A 17,719-nucleotide genomic window follows, 5' to 3' on the forward strand; every position below is an offset into this window, starting at 1 on the left:
CCCCTCTTGCCAGAAAGCCCGTGAAAAGGCTGTCGGAGGCGATCAATCAATCGCAGCGCTCGCGAGTTCGAGTCGGCCAGTACATTCTCCACAGGGGATTCGTGTACCGATATGTGTGCCATGCTCTGGGTATTGCCTGCAAAGTCAGGCAGGTCAAGGAGGTGACGATCCCACGGACGGACAAGGAAGAATGTCTGCCCAGTGGCAATGGCCCGCAAGAACGGAATGAGCTTGTCTTCTGTAGTGATCAACAGGTCGTGAAGCCCATCTGCCTTGACTGCATAGGTAAGGTATGTCTCCCGGTCTTGATCAGGCATCCGTCTCACAGCAGTGACACGGAATGCGATGCAAGGCAGTTGTAATCTGCAGTTCGCAAAACGAGGAATACTAATGATGTTAAGCAGGGTATAAAGCTTGAAAGCTGACTTCACAGTCACGGCATTTCGGAGTGAGGAGATTGATATCTGAATCTCATCTTCGCAAAGAGATGGCAGCATGCATGGCGGAGCCTGGTATGCAGTGATGTCGGCTGGCAGACAGCTATTGAACTCGGATGATTTTCCGACCCAGTCCAGGGCGCTTATGTCACCCGACCGAGCCACGACCTCCTGCAGGAGCCGCCCGAGTGCATTTTGCTTCTTCTCGCCATAAATGGGGGGTAAGTGGACGCCGAAGATGCCGAACAATGAGTATGCAATATCTTCCTGCAATGTGGTGATGCGCCTTGATGCCCATTGGAGTTTCTCTCGGGCATTTTTCATCCCGGGACGGAAGGCGACGAGCGCCCCTGAATTTATCCCCGTCGCATCCGCCAACTCCTGCATGATCACAATGGACTCTTTGTGATTAAAAGATTGGTCGTCAAGATATAGGTTCCAGTCCTTTTGGTAGAAGAGAATGACTTTGAGAGCCAGGAATTCTTGAACCGTCCATCCTCGTGTGATCCAAGCACTCCTAGCCAGTGCGCCAGACTTTGATGAAGGCGGGACATCCGACAGGTAAACGATCGTGAGGGCTGAGTGGCGATACCAGACAAACATAGAGTTAACCGATTCCTGAACCTCAACATTGCTACTCTTGTCGATGCAGCATGTATCGCTCCACGCCCATTGGTACCCCGCATTACGAGCAACTTTGCAGAATGACTGCAACTTCACAATGCCGCCGAAAGGATTCAACTCGTATACGCTCTGGTCCTGGATGTCGTGCAACAAGGGCTCCTTGCGTTCCCACCTATGCGACAGCATGACACAACGGAAGTACGTCATTACCACTTCTTGGATGAGCTCCAATTGGAGGTCTACATGCATTATCGTTGATGACAAAAGCTTCTTGTACACGGTGCTCGTTTTGAAGGCATTTATCTGTGCCTCTCGATCGCACAGGCGCCCAGTGGTGGTATTAATCAGACGCGGCGGTGCATTTTCCATTTGAGCGTCAATGACCTTTTGGATAGCACCTTCTACTCCTGATGGAGACGTATACTGCTCGTGCAGTTCTGGGGAAGAGTTGAGCACATTCCGTATGCATTATTCCGGACTTACTTTGTGCTTGTGCGTCGAGAGCATTGTCCGAGCTGGAGAGTACGGTTCGGAAGGCGATGGCTTCATCATAGCGTTGTGCGCCATGAAGTGCTACATGCTTCAACTTGTATCCGAGGTAGGACGAAGGTTTGAGTTCGATGACCTATGTGTCATGAACATGAGCATTGGCTGGCAAAAATATAGTCCATTGCACCTTCTGCGCATCAAAAAGCGCATCCTCCCATAACATTTTCTCGGAATTCGCCCTACATCGATTTGCAAAGATGATATCGGTTCCAGAATCCAGGTCGATCGCCGCAGAGTACAGCTCGATAGCCCTGTCGTAATCGCTCGCAGCCAGGGCGGCATCCCCGCTCGCAGAGAGGTCAGTAAATCCGTTTGCAGCATAGAGCGCTCTGCAATTTTCCTTGAAAGCTGAGTGAAGTATGGGTGAGGAATATAGCCTGCTGACAACTGAAGACCTACCAGTGGACCACTCAAGGCAGCTGGTTTTCATGGCTTCATCAAGCAAATCCATCATATATCGGTACGACTTGTGTGCTTCTCCAATCCTACCCGCGAGAAGGAGTGCATGGCACCGTTTTTGGTTGGCAGTTTGCCAAACGGACTCGAGGTCCCACCCAAAGAGCTGCACAGTTAGGCATGAAAGGCATTTTCGGCTGCATGAATCAACGTACCACGACAAACTCCTCATATTTGGAATGGTGAGCCGATCCAGGTGAGACAGCGATAATGTTGACAGCAGCAGCGAAATGGTCAGCAGCATCATCGTGACGTGCGCCATCTAAGGCACGCAATCCCAGTTGGAGACGTAGATACGCCTAATTGGTACGAAGTTCAGTGTCGACACGGGAACCTGCGTTGTTCAAAATGCTCACTTCCACAATACGACAGGTGACAGTGTCTGCCTCAGGGCAAACGGAAGCTAGTTCTTTCACGCGGAGCATTGCATGTTCGTGTTGATTTGCATTGAAAAGCATGATGGCCTGAAATGGAGATGAAGCAGGAAATGTATGAGAAAAAATAATGTACCTTAATCAAGAGAAGAATAAGAATGGTCTTTGAATCACTTGTGAACATGAACGCGAGGTCGAAGGCTCTCGTCGCATCCTGCACCTGTTTGTTACCGCAGAGGGCGATGCTCTTTGAGATATAACCCCCCAGGGAGGGCTGAATGTTGATGGACTATGTCACCATGGACGTTAGTATTAGGCAGGGTCTTAATAGGGATCAGTGTACCTTGTGTGCATCTTGAAGTGCATTATCCCAGTCACGTTTTCGCGCCATAACGAACGAGCGATTCGCATACGAGTTGTAGTTGTCGCCATCAGCATCAATCTCTTGTGTTAGCAGCTCTTCAGCAGTAGACAAGTCCCCGATTATGCATGCATCGCGGACTCTTGCGTACATAGGGAAAATCTGAATCAAGCATGCTCACATTGTGTTACGTGAGTCATGGGTACAAACTTGCCTTGGGATCTAGCAAAACATCCACTGGCACCGCCCACTCTGAGACCTTCTTATCAAATCCTCCACTGAGGACGTACTTGCCATCCATGGAGAAGGCGACGGAACACACTGCGTCAGAGTGCTGGAATGAAGCAATAGTTTTTCGATCTGAACGTCGCCAGACACGGACATGGTTGTCATAAGATGCAGAAGAGAGCAAAGTGCCAGTAGAGTTCATGGCAATGACGCCGATCTGGTGAGTATGGCCTGTCCAAGGACCACCAACCTGCTTCCAGGTCAATGTATCCCACTCCCGTATGGTGGGATCGAACCTATTGCCTGCTGAGAGAAGCCGTGCACCATCAGGCATCCATGTGAGTGAGAAATTGTATGCTCCACTGGTCGTAGAGTGAGCCTTGAACTTTGCGACGCAATTCCTCGCGCCTGTATTCCATATCTGTATATCCAGCTTGGTCGCGACGGCAAGCAGTTCACCAGAAGGTGAATACCGGATGCAATAGACTTTTTCACCACAATCAATCGGATTTCCTTGCGGCTGCCATGTTTCTGTGCTCCACAGTCTTATCGTTTTGTCCTTTGAACCGCTGGCTAGCACTGCCCCATCTGGAGACAAATCCAGCGAGCGGATCCTTTCCGAGTGGGCTTTGATGGCTTGAGTGAGAGGTTCGCCAGTGTCGCCGTCCCATGCGATGAACTCTCCATTGATATCACCGCTTGTTATCAATTGCCCATCTCTTGATACTGCCAGCGCCCGCACCCAAGCACCGTGCCCCTCCATTTTCTTCAACAAAACCCCATCCTTCAAGTCCCATATACGAAGCGTCTTGTCCGCTGAGCCCGTGACCATGCGTCGTCTATCAGGGAAGACAGCAACAGCGGACACGGTGTTTTCATGACCTTTAAGCACTCGAACAGGTATGGGTAGGACCATGGGCTGGGCTGCCTCAGCCATTGAGTCACTGCTGCCGAAATTTGATGGTGTTGAGCGCAGTCGAGGTTGATTTGCTTGATCAGACTGTTGCCGTTCTAAGCTGCAGGCGGTGCTGTATTACAGCGGCATTATTGCTACTAGTGTCTCTTTAGACGCCCAAAGCACGGTAACATCACAGGCCCACGAACTTCAAGTTTTGCAGATAAAAAGCTGCGCCCTAGATTGAAGACTCGGTCGCTACCTTATGACTCACCTTTAGTCTCCTGTAGTCATTCCTTGGCTCTCCTTCGAGTTCTGTCTAATTATGACTCCAACAGTAGCCTGGGTCAGTCTGAGCCGTGATCGCCTTCAGTCCTGACTCCTGCTCGTGTATACCGGAGGGCTATGAACTCGGGTTTCACTGCTTGGATCTATCCGCCAGACCAGGGCCATGAATTTGAGGATTACTGGTGTGCACAAGGAGGCATAAGGCAGAATTAGAGCAGACGGAAAAGTGGCTTGCCGATTGGATGCTAGCTCGAAACTGACATAAGATCAAGTAGCCCCTGGGGACCTATTGGCGGTCACGAACGGTCGTTTGTACCGAAGAGCAAGCGTTCAGCCAGTAGAATGCTCCAAAAAGTGTACGTTCGTGCATTTTGTTCGGTAGATGAAGAGCATGTCATAATACGGTAGGGTATAATTGCAAAATGGAGAAAGTAACTGATCAAGCTCAAGTACTGGCTAGCTACTAGCAACAATGTCGACTCTATATATAGGACACGTGCTAAATAAACATACACTGCCAAAGTACGAGTTGAAGGCGAGGTATACACTACTGTACGATATGACTGCAATGTCGCTGAATTGAATGTAGGTGATTGGCGTGCATTGTGGAAGAAGGTATGAAGAAATATTACGGGTTGGTCAAACAGACCCGGGAGCAAAGGTTAGGAGGTGTCGCAGGAGCAATCATTTGGTAACAGTCTAAGGGCTCGCCATTCCAATATCCTCACTGATTTCTCGTACAAGCCGCCGGGCTTTCAATTCCGGCGTGATATCACCTCGTTCTCTTTCTTTGTCTTCCACACCGTTCTGCCTACACTCGTCGTTTTGCTCTACGGTGGCAGCGCGGAACTCACCGGCGCTCTCACACTCCTCGGCGTCTCCGCAGATTGAACTCGAAGAGTTAGGTGGTCGAATCGTCGGTTCGTCATCTGTCGTATAGCCACCCTCCGTTTCAGTTTCTGTATCGGTTTCGGTGCTTACAATACTCGCGGCGTCATCGTCGCGCGTGCGTACAGCACGCATACTGGGCGTCCGATCGGGCGCCACTGAACCACCATATACGTCAATAGCACCCATAGCCCGTGCGGGGCCCGATACTGTGGTAGGTGATGAACGTGTCTGGAACGTTGATTGCTGTGAGCGTGATGGGGTTACGGGGCGAGGCACCGAAGGCGATTCCGGTGGCTGTGATTGCGAAAAGAGGATAAGCTGTTCTGCATATCTTTGCATCTCCTCAGGCGATATGACGAGCCTGAAGTCGTTGAGAAGTAAAAACTGGAGTTCGAGTTGGTTGAGCTCTGCTTGGGGGAGACCTCCGACCTGAGTCAAGATAGCGAAATACGGGGTGGAGTAAATATTTTGAACCGGTCGCAAAGTTGAAACCCACCTTCGCATACCGCGAATTAGTGTAAAATACATCGCTGAAGAATTTACTTGCGACTGTGACGCCAGCAATGACAAGTCTATGGACGTTATACGAGTCGATGACAAATGTACGCCCTGTAGCCTCGGAGGCAAGGCGAGACATACGGTCAAAATACACGAGGAGGGCTAAGAACACCTCGTTTGTGGTTGGACAATATTTGAGTATTCGTAATAAGTATGATTCGAGTGCGATAGTCGGAATATTGCGAGCATGGAAAGTGAGGGCGGATGCAGGATTTGATAGGGAGGAACGGGAGGCGGAGGTGAGAGAGCGCCAAATAGGGGAACAAGATGCATCTTCTGATACGTCGTTATGTGACAGACTTGCCAAAGTATGGGATGCTAGGTCTGAACCTGAAATTACATCGTTGGTGGATGCAATCTGGGTGAGAAGTGAAGCAAGGAGACGAAGCAAATCGGTCGAGGGGTAGTTGTGAACGTCAAAAGATGAAGCAGAAGCTGGCACATTTATTTGAGGTGGAGGAATTGGAGAACCAGCTCTTGGAGGGTTATCAGGGGGAGGGTCTTTGCTTGTGGCTGCTGACGATTCGGATATTGCCTGAGATGACTGTACGGCGCTATTCCGAATTGGAGAAGAGTCCTTTGCCACAACTGAAGATGCAGAAATCGATCTCCGTGGGCAGTAGGACGAAGATGGCTGAAATACAGCGGTAGTTGTCGGTGCTTGCGGTTTCCAATGTGAAACTCTGCTAGAACTTGTTCGACTAGAGGATGAAGATGAAGTGGTTCTAGGTAAACTTGAAATATTTCTGTCGACGCCAGTTCTATCGATAGTTCTAGCTTCTGTTGGATGAGCGAGAGCGAGCATGATTAAAGATGTGAAGAGGACCCAGCTAAGTTCAGCAATCACAAATGTAAAGTAAAACAATCTTCTTCTACACCGTGGGAATAGATTACTTACCGTGTGAGACTGAGACAATTTGCATGTGGCCGTTTGATTGGCCGCCACTACATGCTGTCCTCATCTACTTAAGCTCTCCGAATTCCACAGATCATTGTATTTCTGTGTCTTGACTATTGCGTCCAATCAAACTCCCAACGTTCGTGGTACACGGTGATTTCCGTCAAGTATTTCCATTATGTCTATATATTTATGCCGGCAGGGCTGCACCATTGTGATTCGTCGGAAGAACGATCGAATAACCATCCTCCACGGGTGTAATCTCGCGCACGCAACCCCGTTGTATGAGGCTGTGCGGCGTCGGCCGCGTTGCACGTCATCGATTCATCCTTTCGCTTCGCAAGATACTTGTTGAAACGTTGACATGTAAAATCGGAAGTTATGGCACTGATAACTGCAGTTCCCACTGGCTGGTGGCATTCGCCGTGCGGTGACACTGCGGTCGCCATTTCGACCTTTTTGCAGGAAACATTGATCCAGAACTCTGCTGACTACTGCGAGAATCACAATTTCTCGTGCGGCCACCGTTGGCAATTGCAAATCAGTAGCTAAGTGATAGCCTGTAATAGGGTGCCCTTCATAACTCCGAGGCCCTGTGAGTGCATTTTATAACTCGGAACCGCTTGCGTGGCTGTTGCGTACGCGGGTGCGGGGCTGGGCTCTTGTCCCTCATAGGTACTCACTACAACAAGTACCAGGTGGATTCGTTCTTGCGGTGCTCTTCTGAATGTCACGCCTATCATGATCCACACCACTATATCAACTCAATTCCTTCTTGACTCTCCTGGTGCAATTGATAAGCCATTCTAGTTGCTTTTGCAGGTAGCGGAAGCACGGACAAATCGATGCCACACAGAAAGTGCGCAGAAATTACCATTGGCTTTCAAGCTCGTGAATAGAAGACGTGGTTAGTTTTTCATGTGCACATCAATCTGGATGATCGCTGATCGTGATGTGTCTCAGGCTACTCCCGACCAATGGTGTCCCGTTCACCTTGTATCTATCGTAACAGTGCTTGCACACCGAGCCCCGGCTCCGACAACTTCCATTAGGACCTGTTGTCCCATGCTTGACATCTCTTGATACCCAACATAGATTTCCCTTTTCATTTTTAATATTATGGTTGTTAGCTTTTCGAGACACTGCAAGAGGACGAAACTACTCGAGTTCCCGCGGACTACTGTCTCCGAATAGGATAATGTTTCTCAAACTTTGTGGGCACTCTTGTGCAGTTGTGTAAGTAGTGAGAACGAGAAAAAATGTGTTTGATTGCTAAGGAATTTGAGTACGAGTATGGCAGATGTGGGCTGCGAAGGAAAGGGAGTAACGGGTGGGGAAAAGAAAATCTGAAAGGCCGCAAGTTGCAGACAGGGGGCCCTGGTGTAGCTCGGGTGCTGTGTGATAGGCGGAGAAGAGAAGCCACGTGCTGCACAGCCGCTGCATAAAGTCTTTATTCTAGCCCTGCACTCTTACCTCGCTTCAGGGTAGAAATTCCAATCGTTCCCAAGTTCATCCATCCTGTCATTCCCGCACCCATCGACGGTCTCCCGCAATGCTCTTTCGCGCCATCACACTCCAGGCCCATCCTCATAAGCTCATCACCACTCCTTCGCGCCCTTGCAGCTTGTTCAACTTTGTTCCGCAAACATAGCATACCCTGTAAGCGGGATCGATGTAGAAGGTGCTGTGACAGGCGATGAAGTCACCCTTATCGACGTTGGTTTAGTATGCCAGAACATGGTCGTAAAAGATGTCGACACGGAATAAGTAGGTGCATGGATACTGACCCCACATCATGGATGGGTTCGGCTTGTGCGATCAAGGCATCAACATGATCTCCACCTTATTTGACGAACCAATCTAGAAGTTGCGGTAGAGATCGGTGAACGTTGCCTCTGTCACAGGAGTTGTCCCAATCGAGAACATTTCCACCAGTTCAAGTGGCATTGTAATGTCCTCTCGACTGCCTTTAAGTCTGGGGGATCAGGTGATGATATATTCGTTGCCTGTCGAAGGGAATAGCATACCTCAGTGGCAGCGCAGCAGTCTCTGCCGGCGACGAGATGACTGCAGTCGTATGACACAAGCTGTCTTTCTGCAATGTTCCGTCAGGAAATCATATGTAGAGTTTTGCAGGAGACGAACATCATAGGCAAGTCCCTGCGATAGGTTACTTTCCAAACGTAGACCATCGGGATGGTTTAATTCAAGAGCTGATGGAGGCTTTGCAAGCACAATGCACCATTCTCCATGTCAAGAAACCATTTTCAAGCGTTTATGTGCCATCTACGTGATTCAAAGCGCATTCACTCTTGATTCGGGGAAATGAAACTAAGGTTTGGTGTAGAAGCCTTGAGAAACTCGTCGCAGAAGGAAGTCAGGAAAGTATGCAAGAAACCTCCAAAGGTGGGTATATTGTGTATCATTTGCAGTCCCTGCAGTGGGGACGATTCAGCAAATGGCTGTAAATGGTATGAAAAGGGGGCTACCTGGAAATCATTGCAGTTCTTGACGAGTAGATGAAAAATTGCCCTTCCAGGAGCTCTGTATCCCGGAGAAGTATTATAAACGCCACAAGACGGGGAGAAAGAGCAAGTGCCTCACTATATCGCCAGAAGATATCTTGACCAACACTCCATCCAGCCTCAGTACTTTACAGTGCGTCAGGGATGCCCTATAGATCCTCAATCGAGGAAACGCGATTATAACCTGACCAGTATTTGATACTTGGGTTTGTGTATTCCAGATCACCTTCTTATTTTCGCCTTCAAGACGAGCATAATATTTACTGTATCAGCTTGGCTTGTTTTTGTAAGTGTCCCGAAGTTTACTGCTCAGATGCAGCTTAGACGATAGGATAAATGCACTACTGAAGACATACACTTCTGGTCGGATGCCAAGCTGATTCTGGTAAGATGCAATGGCAGTGCACATCAACTTAAGGATCTCACTTGGAAATGATACACATATCGGAGGACTCCGTCCTTCAAATGAAAGGTGGAATGGATAGGGAACTGGGTACCTGTCACATTTGTCTGGCTGTCTTGATAGACTGACGCATCGAGATGACGAACGTGTCATAGGACCCGACTCATTCAAGATAAGCCTGATCTGAATCACGCCTTCAATAGCATCCTGCGAATGATACAAGACCCACATCGCTGGCACGCAAATGAAGCCAAATGACATACTGCATTTCGCTGGCCGTCACTTACTAACGCCGATCTGCTAGGTCTGGCGCCAGCTCATTCTGAACCTAAATTTGTACCACACGCATGACCGGGATGATCAGATTCGAGTGAAGGGATATTGCACAGCGATGTACCCACCTAGAACCTAGCTATTTGATAGTCTGTGAACGAAGGAATGTGAAGTCTCATACACTGAAACAGTAGGCCGTAAGGAAGTAAATCGCGAGTCAGCGCACACATATACGCACAAGCATTTGCAACCAGCGCAGCCCGAGCGATGCCACTAACGGTGTGTCGAACTAGTAAAGGGGCATGCTTCTTGAAGGAGACAAATTGTAACCAGGTTGGGAAACCGGACAAAGCCGGGAAGAATAGGGCACGCTGAGCTTTGCACATATGGGGATTCGTTTTGTGTTCGACAGAGTCTTCCCCCAGCACTAACATTGTGGCAGTCGGGGACAACGGAGTAAAATATCAATACCTGGCAAGGGAAGTATATCATGTTCATCATAGCTGCGTGCTTCTTACTTGGCACTCACTTGGGACGATTTTCAAACAACTGCACGATGTCAGACTACGCACAAGGATCTACTGGTCAATCGAAATCGCCCGACGTCAAAATAGCTGCCGCATCTGCCTGTACGAGGTACTATCACGAGCAGCGTATCCGGGATCTTTGCCTCCCGAGTCCGAAAGCTCTACGCCGACCGGAGTGAGTTCACTGGCCGTAGAAAACTGAAGCTCGACTATGTTCATTACCTCATGGAGCTGGTCCTCGATGATCGATGATCAATGAGCTTTACAATCGTTCATAAATACAAACTTAAGTTGAGTTCTAGGCACGACTGTGTGGTGCAAAGTTCAACATTCAATCGATCGCTATAACTCTCACGGCCTTAATCCGTGGCAAACCGTCGCAAAGCAAGCTTGTTCATTGAGTCAACTATGTGAAATTCCTCTTACCGTCTAGCCGAGTTCAAACGAGCCTCTTAAATCCGGACCAGTATCAGTATCGAGGAAAGCAAGGTTGCCAGAAGTATTATGCCTTCTAAAGAGTTCACGCTTGATGATATCGCTCAGGTGAGCACAGGCAGCTCTAGCTTTATATTCTAGCGGACGCTGAATACGTTTACAGCATAACAAGGAAGGAGATCTCGTGCGTGCGATAAATTTAAGTCTATCAATCTGTTATTAATTATCTACAGTGGATTGTCATAGACTCCAAAGTTTATGACCTATCCCGCTTCGCAGATCTTCACCCGGGAGGCGCAGGTGTGCTGTATGCCAACGGCGTAGGCAAGTACAACGACTTCCCGACTCGACTCTCATGTTCATATTGATCCTAGCTGGGAAGGATGCTACTCAGGTGTTCTTTGGACTTCACAGACTTGAGGTTCTCCAACGTGCTCAGTACGCGCGTCTCCAAATAGGAGCCATTCGCGGGCAGACCGAAACAATCAAGCCTCTTGGTCCTGGAGAACTGTCTCTTGTGCCCTATGCTGAGCCCACGTGGCTCACACCTGGATACTTCAGCCCTTACTATAGTGACAACCACCGCAAATTCCACAAGGCTATGAGGGCGTTCTTGATGGAAGTTGTACAACCTGAGGCAGTCAGATGCGAGGAAAATGGGAAGAGGATATCGCAAGAAGTTGTGGATAAATTAAGGTAAGCTCTCCCGCGTGAAGCTTGTGTAAGTCTGTTATTGATGATGCTACAGCGAGATAAATTTCCTGGCTATGCGCCTGGGACCAGGCAAGCACCTCAAGGGACTTACCTTAATGGGTGGCATCGTGAAACCTGAAGAATACGACTACTTCCATGAAGTAAACATGCTGTTCACCGAGCATCCTCTTTACCTACTCACATGACTTTATAGCTCATTCTCAACACTGAAATTGCGCGGTTTGGTACACGAGCATTTGTGGACGGCCTCCTGAATGGCGGGGTTATTTCCCTCCCTCCCATTCTTAATTTCGGAACCCCGGAGCAGCAGGCCAAGTTCGTACCAGACATTCTGGCTGGTAAGAAGTATATTTCTCTTGCTGTCTCAGAAGCGTTTGCAGGCAGTGACGTTAGCGGCGCGCAAACTGTTGCAGTGAGAGACGGTGACGAGTGGATTGTTACTGGAACTAAGAAGTACGTATGCATGGTTTGAGCTACTCCAAGAACGGATCACCCACAGTCGTTGCAGGTGGATAACAAATGGGACCTTTTCAGATTACTTCACAACACTATGTAAAACAGACGTGCGTTTACTGTTTTGTTAGTCCCCTTCTTCGTTCTCATCACTATTACAGGCCGGGTTTGTTGTTTTGCTCGTTGAGCGCTCGGATGCTGTTTCCACCAGACCGGTGAAAACGTCATACTCTTCGACCGCTGGGACTGCCTATATCACATTTGATAAGGCACGCGTGCCGGTTGCCAATACCTTGGGTCAAGTCGGGAAAGGCATGTCGATTATCCTGAGCAACTTTAATCATGAACGGTGGATGGTCACTGCCACGAGTCTTGGTGCGCAAAGACTTGTGGTTGAAGAGTGTTTGAAGTTAGGGCGTATTACAAGTTACTCTCTAAGTCTTCTGACAGTGCAATTTTCAAGGTGGACGAACCAGCGAATTGCCTTTGGAAAACCTCTTCATGCTCAGGCAGTTATTCGCGCAAAACTTGCGTCAATGATTTCTCGCGTGGAAGCCTGCCAAGCATGGGTAGAGAACATCACCTATCAAATGAACAACGTTGGTTTCCAGGTTCTCTGATTGATATTACCCTAAACTCGAAAATTAGATGTCCTATCATGAACAATCTGACAAACTCGCGGGGCCTATTGCATTGCTCAAACAGTATGCAATGTCCTGCTTCCATCGTTCCGGTGCTGAATTGATGGACTGTGATGTAGATTCGTTTCAAAGGCTGGTCGTGAAACCGCCGAGGACGCAACTCAGACTTTCGGTGGTCGCGGTATCACCGTCACGGGTATGGGCAAGGTTATTGAGAATGTATGTTCGGACTTCCGCTCTTCCTTAGCGATACGATGCTAACGGATGTTATGCCAAGTATCATCGCACGTCACCTTTCGATGCTATTCTTGCGGGTGCGGAAGATGTACTGGGGGACCTTGGTGTGCGGCAGGCTATTAGGAGGATGCCTAAGAATGCCCGGCTGTGAATATTCTCATGCTGGGCGCTGAGCATCTGCTGTATAATACTATTTATGTTCATGGGGTCTTTGGTTTTGGATTGATGTCCTATAGCTGTGCCGGTTGCGTACCACAGGGGTTTTGTACCCTGCCCTCACTCAGTCGGGCGTGTTATGTCGGCGAGAAGTTCACACAAGTTGTACATTGCATAACACCTGTACAAATCTACTAGGTGGAAAGACGTCCGCGAGTGCCGATCTAGCAATAAAAATAATACAGCAGTGTCCCCGGTCAATGTTCTGTCCCGCTTCTCTAAAGCACGTTCAATCCTATGGAGGCAGAAGCCCGGCTCCGCTTCCTCCTGGGTTTAGCCCCGGCGCAGCACTTGAAGTTGTAAGCGTGGACGTGGAAGAAAACGTCGTGCCTTTGGCAGGGGTCGGCATCCTCGAGAAGGTGGGCGAAGCACTTGAAGGTAGTGTAATGGGATCCGAGATGCACGCAGGTGCCGACACTGATGTAGTTGACGACGTTGATGCAGGGGTCATCGGTGATGCAGGCGACGACAGTGATGCAGGAGACGATGATGGTGCAGGTGACGATGTTGATGCAAGTGACGATGCTGATGTAGGCGACGATAGTGGTGTAGATGCCAGCACTGATCTAAGTGCAAACACTAATGTAGGTACCGACACAGACGCAGGTGAAGTACCGGCAACGGTAGGGGTTCCATCACGGGAAGAAGTTGGAAGGGTGCGAGACGAGTTTTGACCAGGAAAAGTGAGCTCTTGGAGTGAATCGTAACAAGAGAGGTAGAGCTCTAGTGTATATATTGATTAAGCGATTGACTTAAGAATCAGATGTGCTTTACTCATGTGAAGCTGAGCTTACGGTCTAGATCGGCTTGTGCCTGTGTATAATCTGGAGCATTATCTGCAATGCCAACGCATAAGAGGCACTTGTAGTAACTTGTTTCAAAGGACTGGGTGCAGCATGTGGTCATAGGACATCCCTGGACGAGAGTTAGCACATCAACATGGACAAGGTCAAGGATGCAAGCTCACAGCATTTAACTCATTTTGGACAGGATCGCATGTTGAGATGTATTGTAAAAGAATGGAGTTGCTTTGTCTTTTGTATGAAGAACTCGACGGCACCCAAAGATACTGGGTCAGGTAAGAAGCGCTTGAACGAGATAAGATAAAGGTAGTAGCTGCTGATAAGATTACGAGGCAGATTATGGTGGCACGCATCGTTGACTATCGTTACAAAGCCGTACCATGAAGATCGAGAAGGGCTCCTTGGGAGGGGGAAGACCACATGAACCCGGTAGCACAGTATAAAAGTGCAAAGATGCCAGCAGATGCCAGCGTCAGGTTGCAATCATGGTGATCATACGTCATGCGCGCATATGGTTCACGCTCCTGACATTCCAATCTGCTGGCAAATACCCCCAGTGAACGGTTACAAGGGTCAGAGAGAGCTCCAGCAAGTCTCAACCCTCTTGCCAAATCGACTCGCTGGAGCTCGTTATTTTAGCCATTTTATTGCTGAGGCCACATTCGCAAATCACGGAATATCATCATAGAACCTCAGCGGCTCCGACTCTGACTCGTAGTGCTGCCACGGCCCGGTTCAGTCGTGTTGCAGGAGGCCGAGAACCTTGAAGTATTAAAGTGTTGGACGACAAGGTGAGTCGTCGACATTGTTCACTATGCTGTATCAAAGCGAAGACTTGAGACGTCGCCACGTACCGAGGACACCTCGAACATGCACGAATAAGTGGCGGTGGCAGGCGCAGACCAGTGCACAAGCAAGCACAAACGAGGGAGTAGCAAGTAAAAGCATGCAGACACGCGGCCGTCACCAGTCTGGAGGCACTTGATGACTTGTGTTCAGGGCACGCATCGCAAAAACTATCGGAGCCAAACTCTTTTAGTTCAACAAAAATGCGAAACATACCGTAGGCGTCGATATGCTTCCCCTCAACCGGAATCCTCGAGCATCTCAGAGATAACATGCAGATGCTCGGTACTGTATGTCTCGAGATCTAGTAGAAGTGAATGGTCCTAACAGAGCTGTCAGTGTTAACCGGTCATCTTCATCTACAATTATCGTCATCTTTGGGGTATGCCACAAATAATCAGTATGAAGGCTTGGTTGGGCGGTGGAGCTGCGCATAAATGCATATATTCAACATTGAACGACGTGAGTGAGATTCACAGGGCCATCAGCAGAAGTCACATTTACATACACAGCCAATTCCCAAAAAAACTTCTCGGACGCCGTAAAGCAAAGTCACGTAACTAGTGGCACTCAAAATAAATTTTGAAACTCTTGAAAACTCGCTAAACTGCGTTCAACTCCCTTCAACTCCCCGCTTAAAGTTTGAAAGAACTCGCGCAAGTCCGAGAGAAATGTGCTCGGCACACGTCGGCATGTAGTCGGACTTTAAAACGACACTTGTGATTTTTCAAAGCGTGCTATGTACATAGGGGAAAGTGGTAGAGTAGCGGTCCAACATAATTGTATTTCAAATGAAAGCATTAATAAAATTGTAAAAAAAACAAGGCCTGCGGGAATGAAATCAGCTGTGGGTAGGGAGCGCGGGAGGGACCAAATAAGTGCCGAGTGGAGGAGGGAGGGATGCTGAGCAGTGGGGGGGGATGAAAAGCGTCGGGAGGAAGATCTGCGTGCCTCTGCGGAGACGCAAGATCAAGTGAAGGGCGGACTCCTTCTGGATGTTGTAGTCACTGAGAGTACGGCCATCTTCGAGCTGCTTTCCAGTGAAGGTGAGATGCTGCTGGTCAGTTGGGATGCCCTCCTTGTCCTGGATCTTCGCCTTCACGTTGTTGATGGTGTCCGATGACTCCATCTCCAACGTAAGGGTGCCTCCATGGAGACAGATAAGGAGGCGGAAGGTGGACAGGCCGTTTGCCGGTAAGGGCGAGGCGCCGCTGATCAGGTGGATGGCAGATGGTCCATCGCCCTCGCGCATGGATGAGCGTTGGCTCTAAGTCGTGCAGACCGGCGAGCACGTTGGTGAACAACAGGCATGTTTTTCGAACTCCGATGTGCGATGCCGGCCTGACTTTCAATTGCAGCACATGCTCATGCTGTGTTTTGTTGAAGTAGCCGAGCTTTAGGCGAGTTTTCAAGGAGTTTCAAGATTTATTCCGAGTACCACTACTGTACAACAGGGCAAGACAACCTGTAACGTGTTGTACTTATTACATAATGCTAGTACTATGTGAACCAATGACATCTAGTACTTATGTAGCTGCCTGAGCCGCGCGGTTGCGAACCAGCCTTATGTTGACGAGCACCGAATATATGAATCACAGGAAAATTATACAGCAGTTCTTCCAATCAGCTATTGCGCAACACGATCAATCCTATAGCAGCAGTAACCAAAGCCCATACTCCGCTTCCTCCTGCGCTCACTAGCCCCAGCGCAGCACCTGAGGTTGCAGGCGTGGACGTGGACGAAGTCGCAGTGCCGCTGGCAGAGGTCGACGTCCCAGAGGAGGCGGGCGAAGTACTTGAAGGCAATATAGTGATCTGTGAGATGGTAGGTACCGACACGGACGCAGGTGAAGTGCCGGTAACGGTAGAGGTTTCAGCACGGGAAGTAGTTGAGAGAGTGCGGGATGGGTTTTGACCAGGGAAAGTGAGCTCTTGGAGTGAATAGCCGTAATCGACGCAAGCGACGTATAGTTCTAGTGTGTATATTGGTCAGGAGATTGATCCAGATGTGTGTGAAGCTGAGCTTACCGTCTAGATCGGTTTGTGCCTGTGTGTAATCTGTAACATTATCTGCAGTACCAACGCATAAGAGGCAGTTGTAGTAGGTCGTTTCAAAGGACTGGGTGCAGCATGCAGTGATAGGACATCCCTGGACGATTGAAGTTAGCACTAGTCAACACGGGCAAGGCAAGGGATGCCACTCACGACGCTCTCTTCACTTTGTACAGTGTCGCAGGTTGAGGTGCACTGTGAAGGAATGGAGCTGCTTTGTCTTCTGTACGACGGACTCGACAACGCCCGGAAAGACTGGGTCAGATGAGAAGCGCCTGGACGAGATGAGACAAAGGTAGCAGCCATTGATAGGACTGCGAGGTAGATTACAGAGGCATGCATCGTTGATTGTCGTTACAAGGTTGTATCACGAAGATCGAGAAGGGCTCTTTGGGAGAGGGAATACCATCTCATGCTCGGGAGCACAGTATATAAGTGCAAAAATGCCGGCAGATGTTAGCGTCAGGCTGCAATCATGATGATCATGCCTCCTGTATCGTGTATCATGTGCGCACATGGTTTACGTTCCCGGCATTCTAATATTCTGCTGGCAGATGACTTATTGATAGCTATACTAGAAGCGAATAAGGTCACGATTTAGCAGCATAGCCATTGCTTTTGTAATGTATCATAACTGTTAGGGACCTAGGGTAGAGCACAGGTACGGGTACCGTAGGTGTGAATTATGGCCCACCCGCGCGCATTACAGGTACCGTGCTCACCCGTGGCGGTTTGCGGTGTAGAGCCCTCAGCTTGTCCGAGGATGCGAGGGTCAACTTTTCAAGAACCTCCCGAGTCGGAGCTGTCACTAGTTTTCAAAACATCAAATCTACATCCACCCATACTCTCGAAGTATCAACCGCAGGTTTATCGAGTAGCAATGTTGATTCGGATTGACAATCGACTGCACTGGTTATGAGTGGACTATGTGCTGCTTAAAGAAGGTTGACGAGTCTTCCATCCAATCATACTTGTCAAAATTGTCTTCGATATCGCCGTCATCATCACCCAAATCATCGGTAATTGGTGTCAATC

The 17,719-nt window shown here is 49.0% G+C and overlaps 4 protein-coding genes across 4 annotated transcripts; 1 reads left to right on the forward strand and 3 right to left on the reverse strand.

The window, feature by feature from the left end:
• Positions 1 to 5,430: 5,430 nt before the first annotated feature.
• On the reverse strand, positions 5,431 to 6,094 carry BJ212DRAFT_1255629 (cyclin-domain-containing protein; the record flags this gene model as incomplete). The annotated part of the gene is made up of 2 exons (XM_041329763.1): positions 5,431 to 5,532; positions 5,600 to 6,094. Coding segments are annotated over 2 exons (597 nt in total), but the record flags the coding sequence as incomplete, so codon positions are not given.
• A 4,519-nt stretch (positions 6,095 to 10,613) lies between these two features.
• On the forward strand, positions 10,614 to 13,182 carry BJ212DRAFT_1375462 (acyl-CoA dehydrogenase/oxidase). The gene is made up of 12 exons (XM_041336446.1): positions 10,614 to 10,830; positions 10,886 to 10,906; positions 10,956 to 11,046; positions 11,097 to 11,418; positions 11,471 to 11,576; positions 11,630 to 11,889; positions 11,945 to 11,999; positions 12,051 to 12,298; positions 12,353 to 12,488; positions 12,538 to 12,593; positions 12,650 to 12,749; positions 12,808 to 13,182. The coding sequence occupies exons 1-12, from the start codon at positions 10,792 to 10,794 to the stop codon at positions 12,916 to 12,918; spliced, it is 1,545 nt and encodes a 514-aa protein (XP_041189846.1). The 5' UTR covers positions 10,614 to 10,791; the 3' UTR covers positions 12,919 to 13,182.
• Positions 13,069 to 14,313, reverse strand: BJ212DRAFT_559685 (uncharacterized protein). Its single transcript, XM_041343518.1, has 3 exons — positions 13,951 to 14,313; positions 13,778 to 13,898; positions 13,069 to 13,706 (listed from the first exon to the last, which is right to left on the reverse strand). The coding sequence occupies exons 1-3, from the start codon at positions 14,137 to 14,139 to the stop codon at positions 13,219 to 13,221; spliced, it is 798 nt and encodes a 265-aa protein (XP_041189847.1). The 5' UTR covers positions 14,140 to 14,313; the 3' UTR covers positions 13,069 to 13,218.
• Positions 14,314 to 16,033: 1,720 nt separating this feature from the next.
• On the reverse strand, positions 16,034 to 17,245 carry BJ212DRAFT_1589440 (uncharacterized protein). The gene is made up of 3 exons (XM_041342462.1): positions 16,838 to 17,245; positions 16,661 to 16,781; positions 16,034 to 16,605 (listed from the first exon to the last, which is right to left on the reverse strand). The coding sequence occupies exons 1-3, from the start codon at positions 17,024 to 17,026 to the stop codon at positions 16,256 to 16,258; spliced, it is 660 nt and encodes a 219-aa protein (XP_041189848.1). The 5' UTR covers positions 17,027 to 17,245; the 3' UTR covers positions 16,034 to 16,255.
• Positions 17,246 to 17,719: the final 474 nt, after the last annotated feature.

This window comes from Suillus subaureus (assembly GCF_016647635.1).
Source record: "Suillus subaureus strain MN1 chromosome Unknown BJ212scaffold_30, whole genome shotgun sequence".
In the NCBI taxonomy this organism is placed as follows: domain Eukaryota; kingdom Fungi; phylum Basidiomycota; class Agaricomycetes; order Boletales; family Suillaceae; genus Suillus; species Suillus subaureus.

Bases quoted from the DNA above. Each gene is read 5' to 3' on its own strand.
- BJ212DRAFT_559685 (XM_041343518.1), bottom strand. From the start codon at position 14,139: ATGCGTGCCACCATAATCTGCCTCGTAATCTTATCAGCAGCTACTACC. The intron at 13,899-13,950 runs GTGAGCTTGCAT...ACTCTCGTCCAG, and splicing joins TCCAAAATGAGTTAAATGCT to GGATGTCCTATGACCACATG. The intron at 13,707-13,777 runs GTAAGCTCAGCT...TATATACACTAG, and splicing joins GGCACAAGCCGATCTAGACC to AGCTCTACCTCTCTTGTTAC.
- BJ212DRAFT_1375462 (XM_041336446.1), top strand. From the start codon at position 10,792: ATGCCTTCTAAAGAGTTCACGCTTGATGATATCGCTCAG. The intron at 10,907-10,955 runs GTGCGTGCGATA...AATTATCTACAG, and splicing joins ATAACAAGGAAGGAGATCTC to TGGATTGTCATAGACTCCAA. The intron at 11,047-11,096 runs GCAAGTACAACG...TATTGATCCTAG, and splicing joins GCTGTATGCCAACGGCGTAG to CTGGGAAGGATGCTACTCAG.
- BJ212DRAFT_1589440 (XM_041342462.1), bottom strand. From the start codon at position 17,026: ATGCATGCCTCTGTAATCTACCTCGCAGTCCTATCAATGGCTGCTACC. The intron at 16,782-16,837 runs GTGAGTGGCATC...TCAATCGTCCAG, and splicing joins TACAAAGTGAAGAGAGCGTC to GGATGTCCTATCACTGCATG. The intron at 16,606-16,660 runs GTAAGCTCAGCT...TATACACACTAG, and splicing joins GGCACAAACCGATCTAGACG to AACTATACGTCGCTTGCGTC.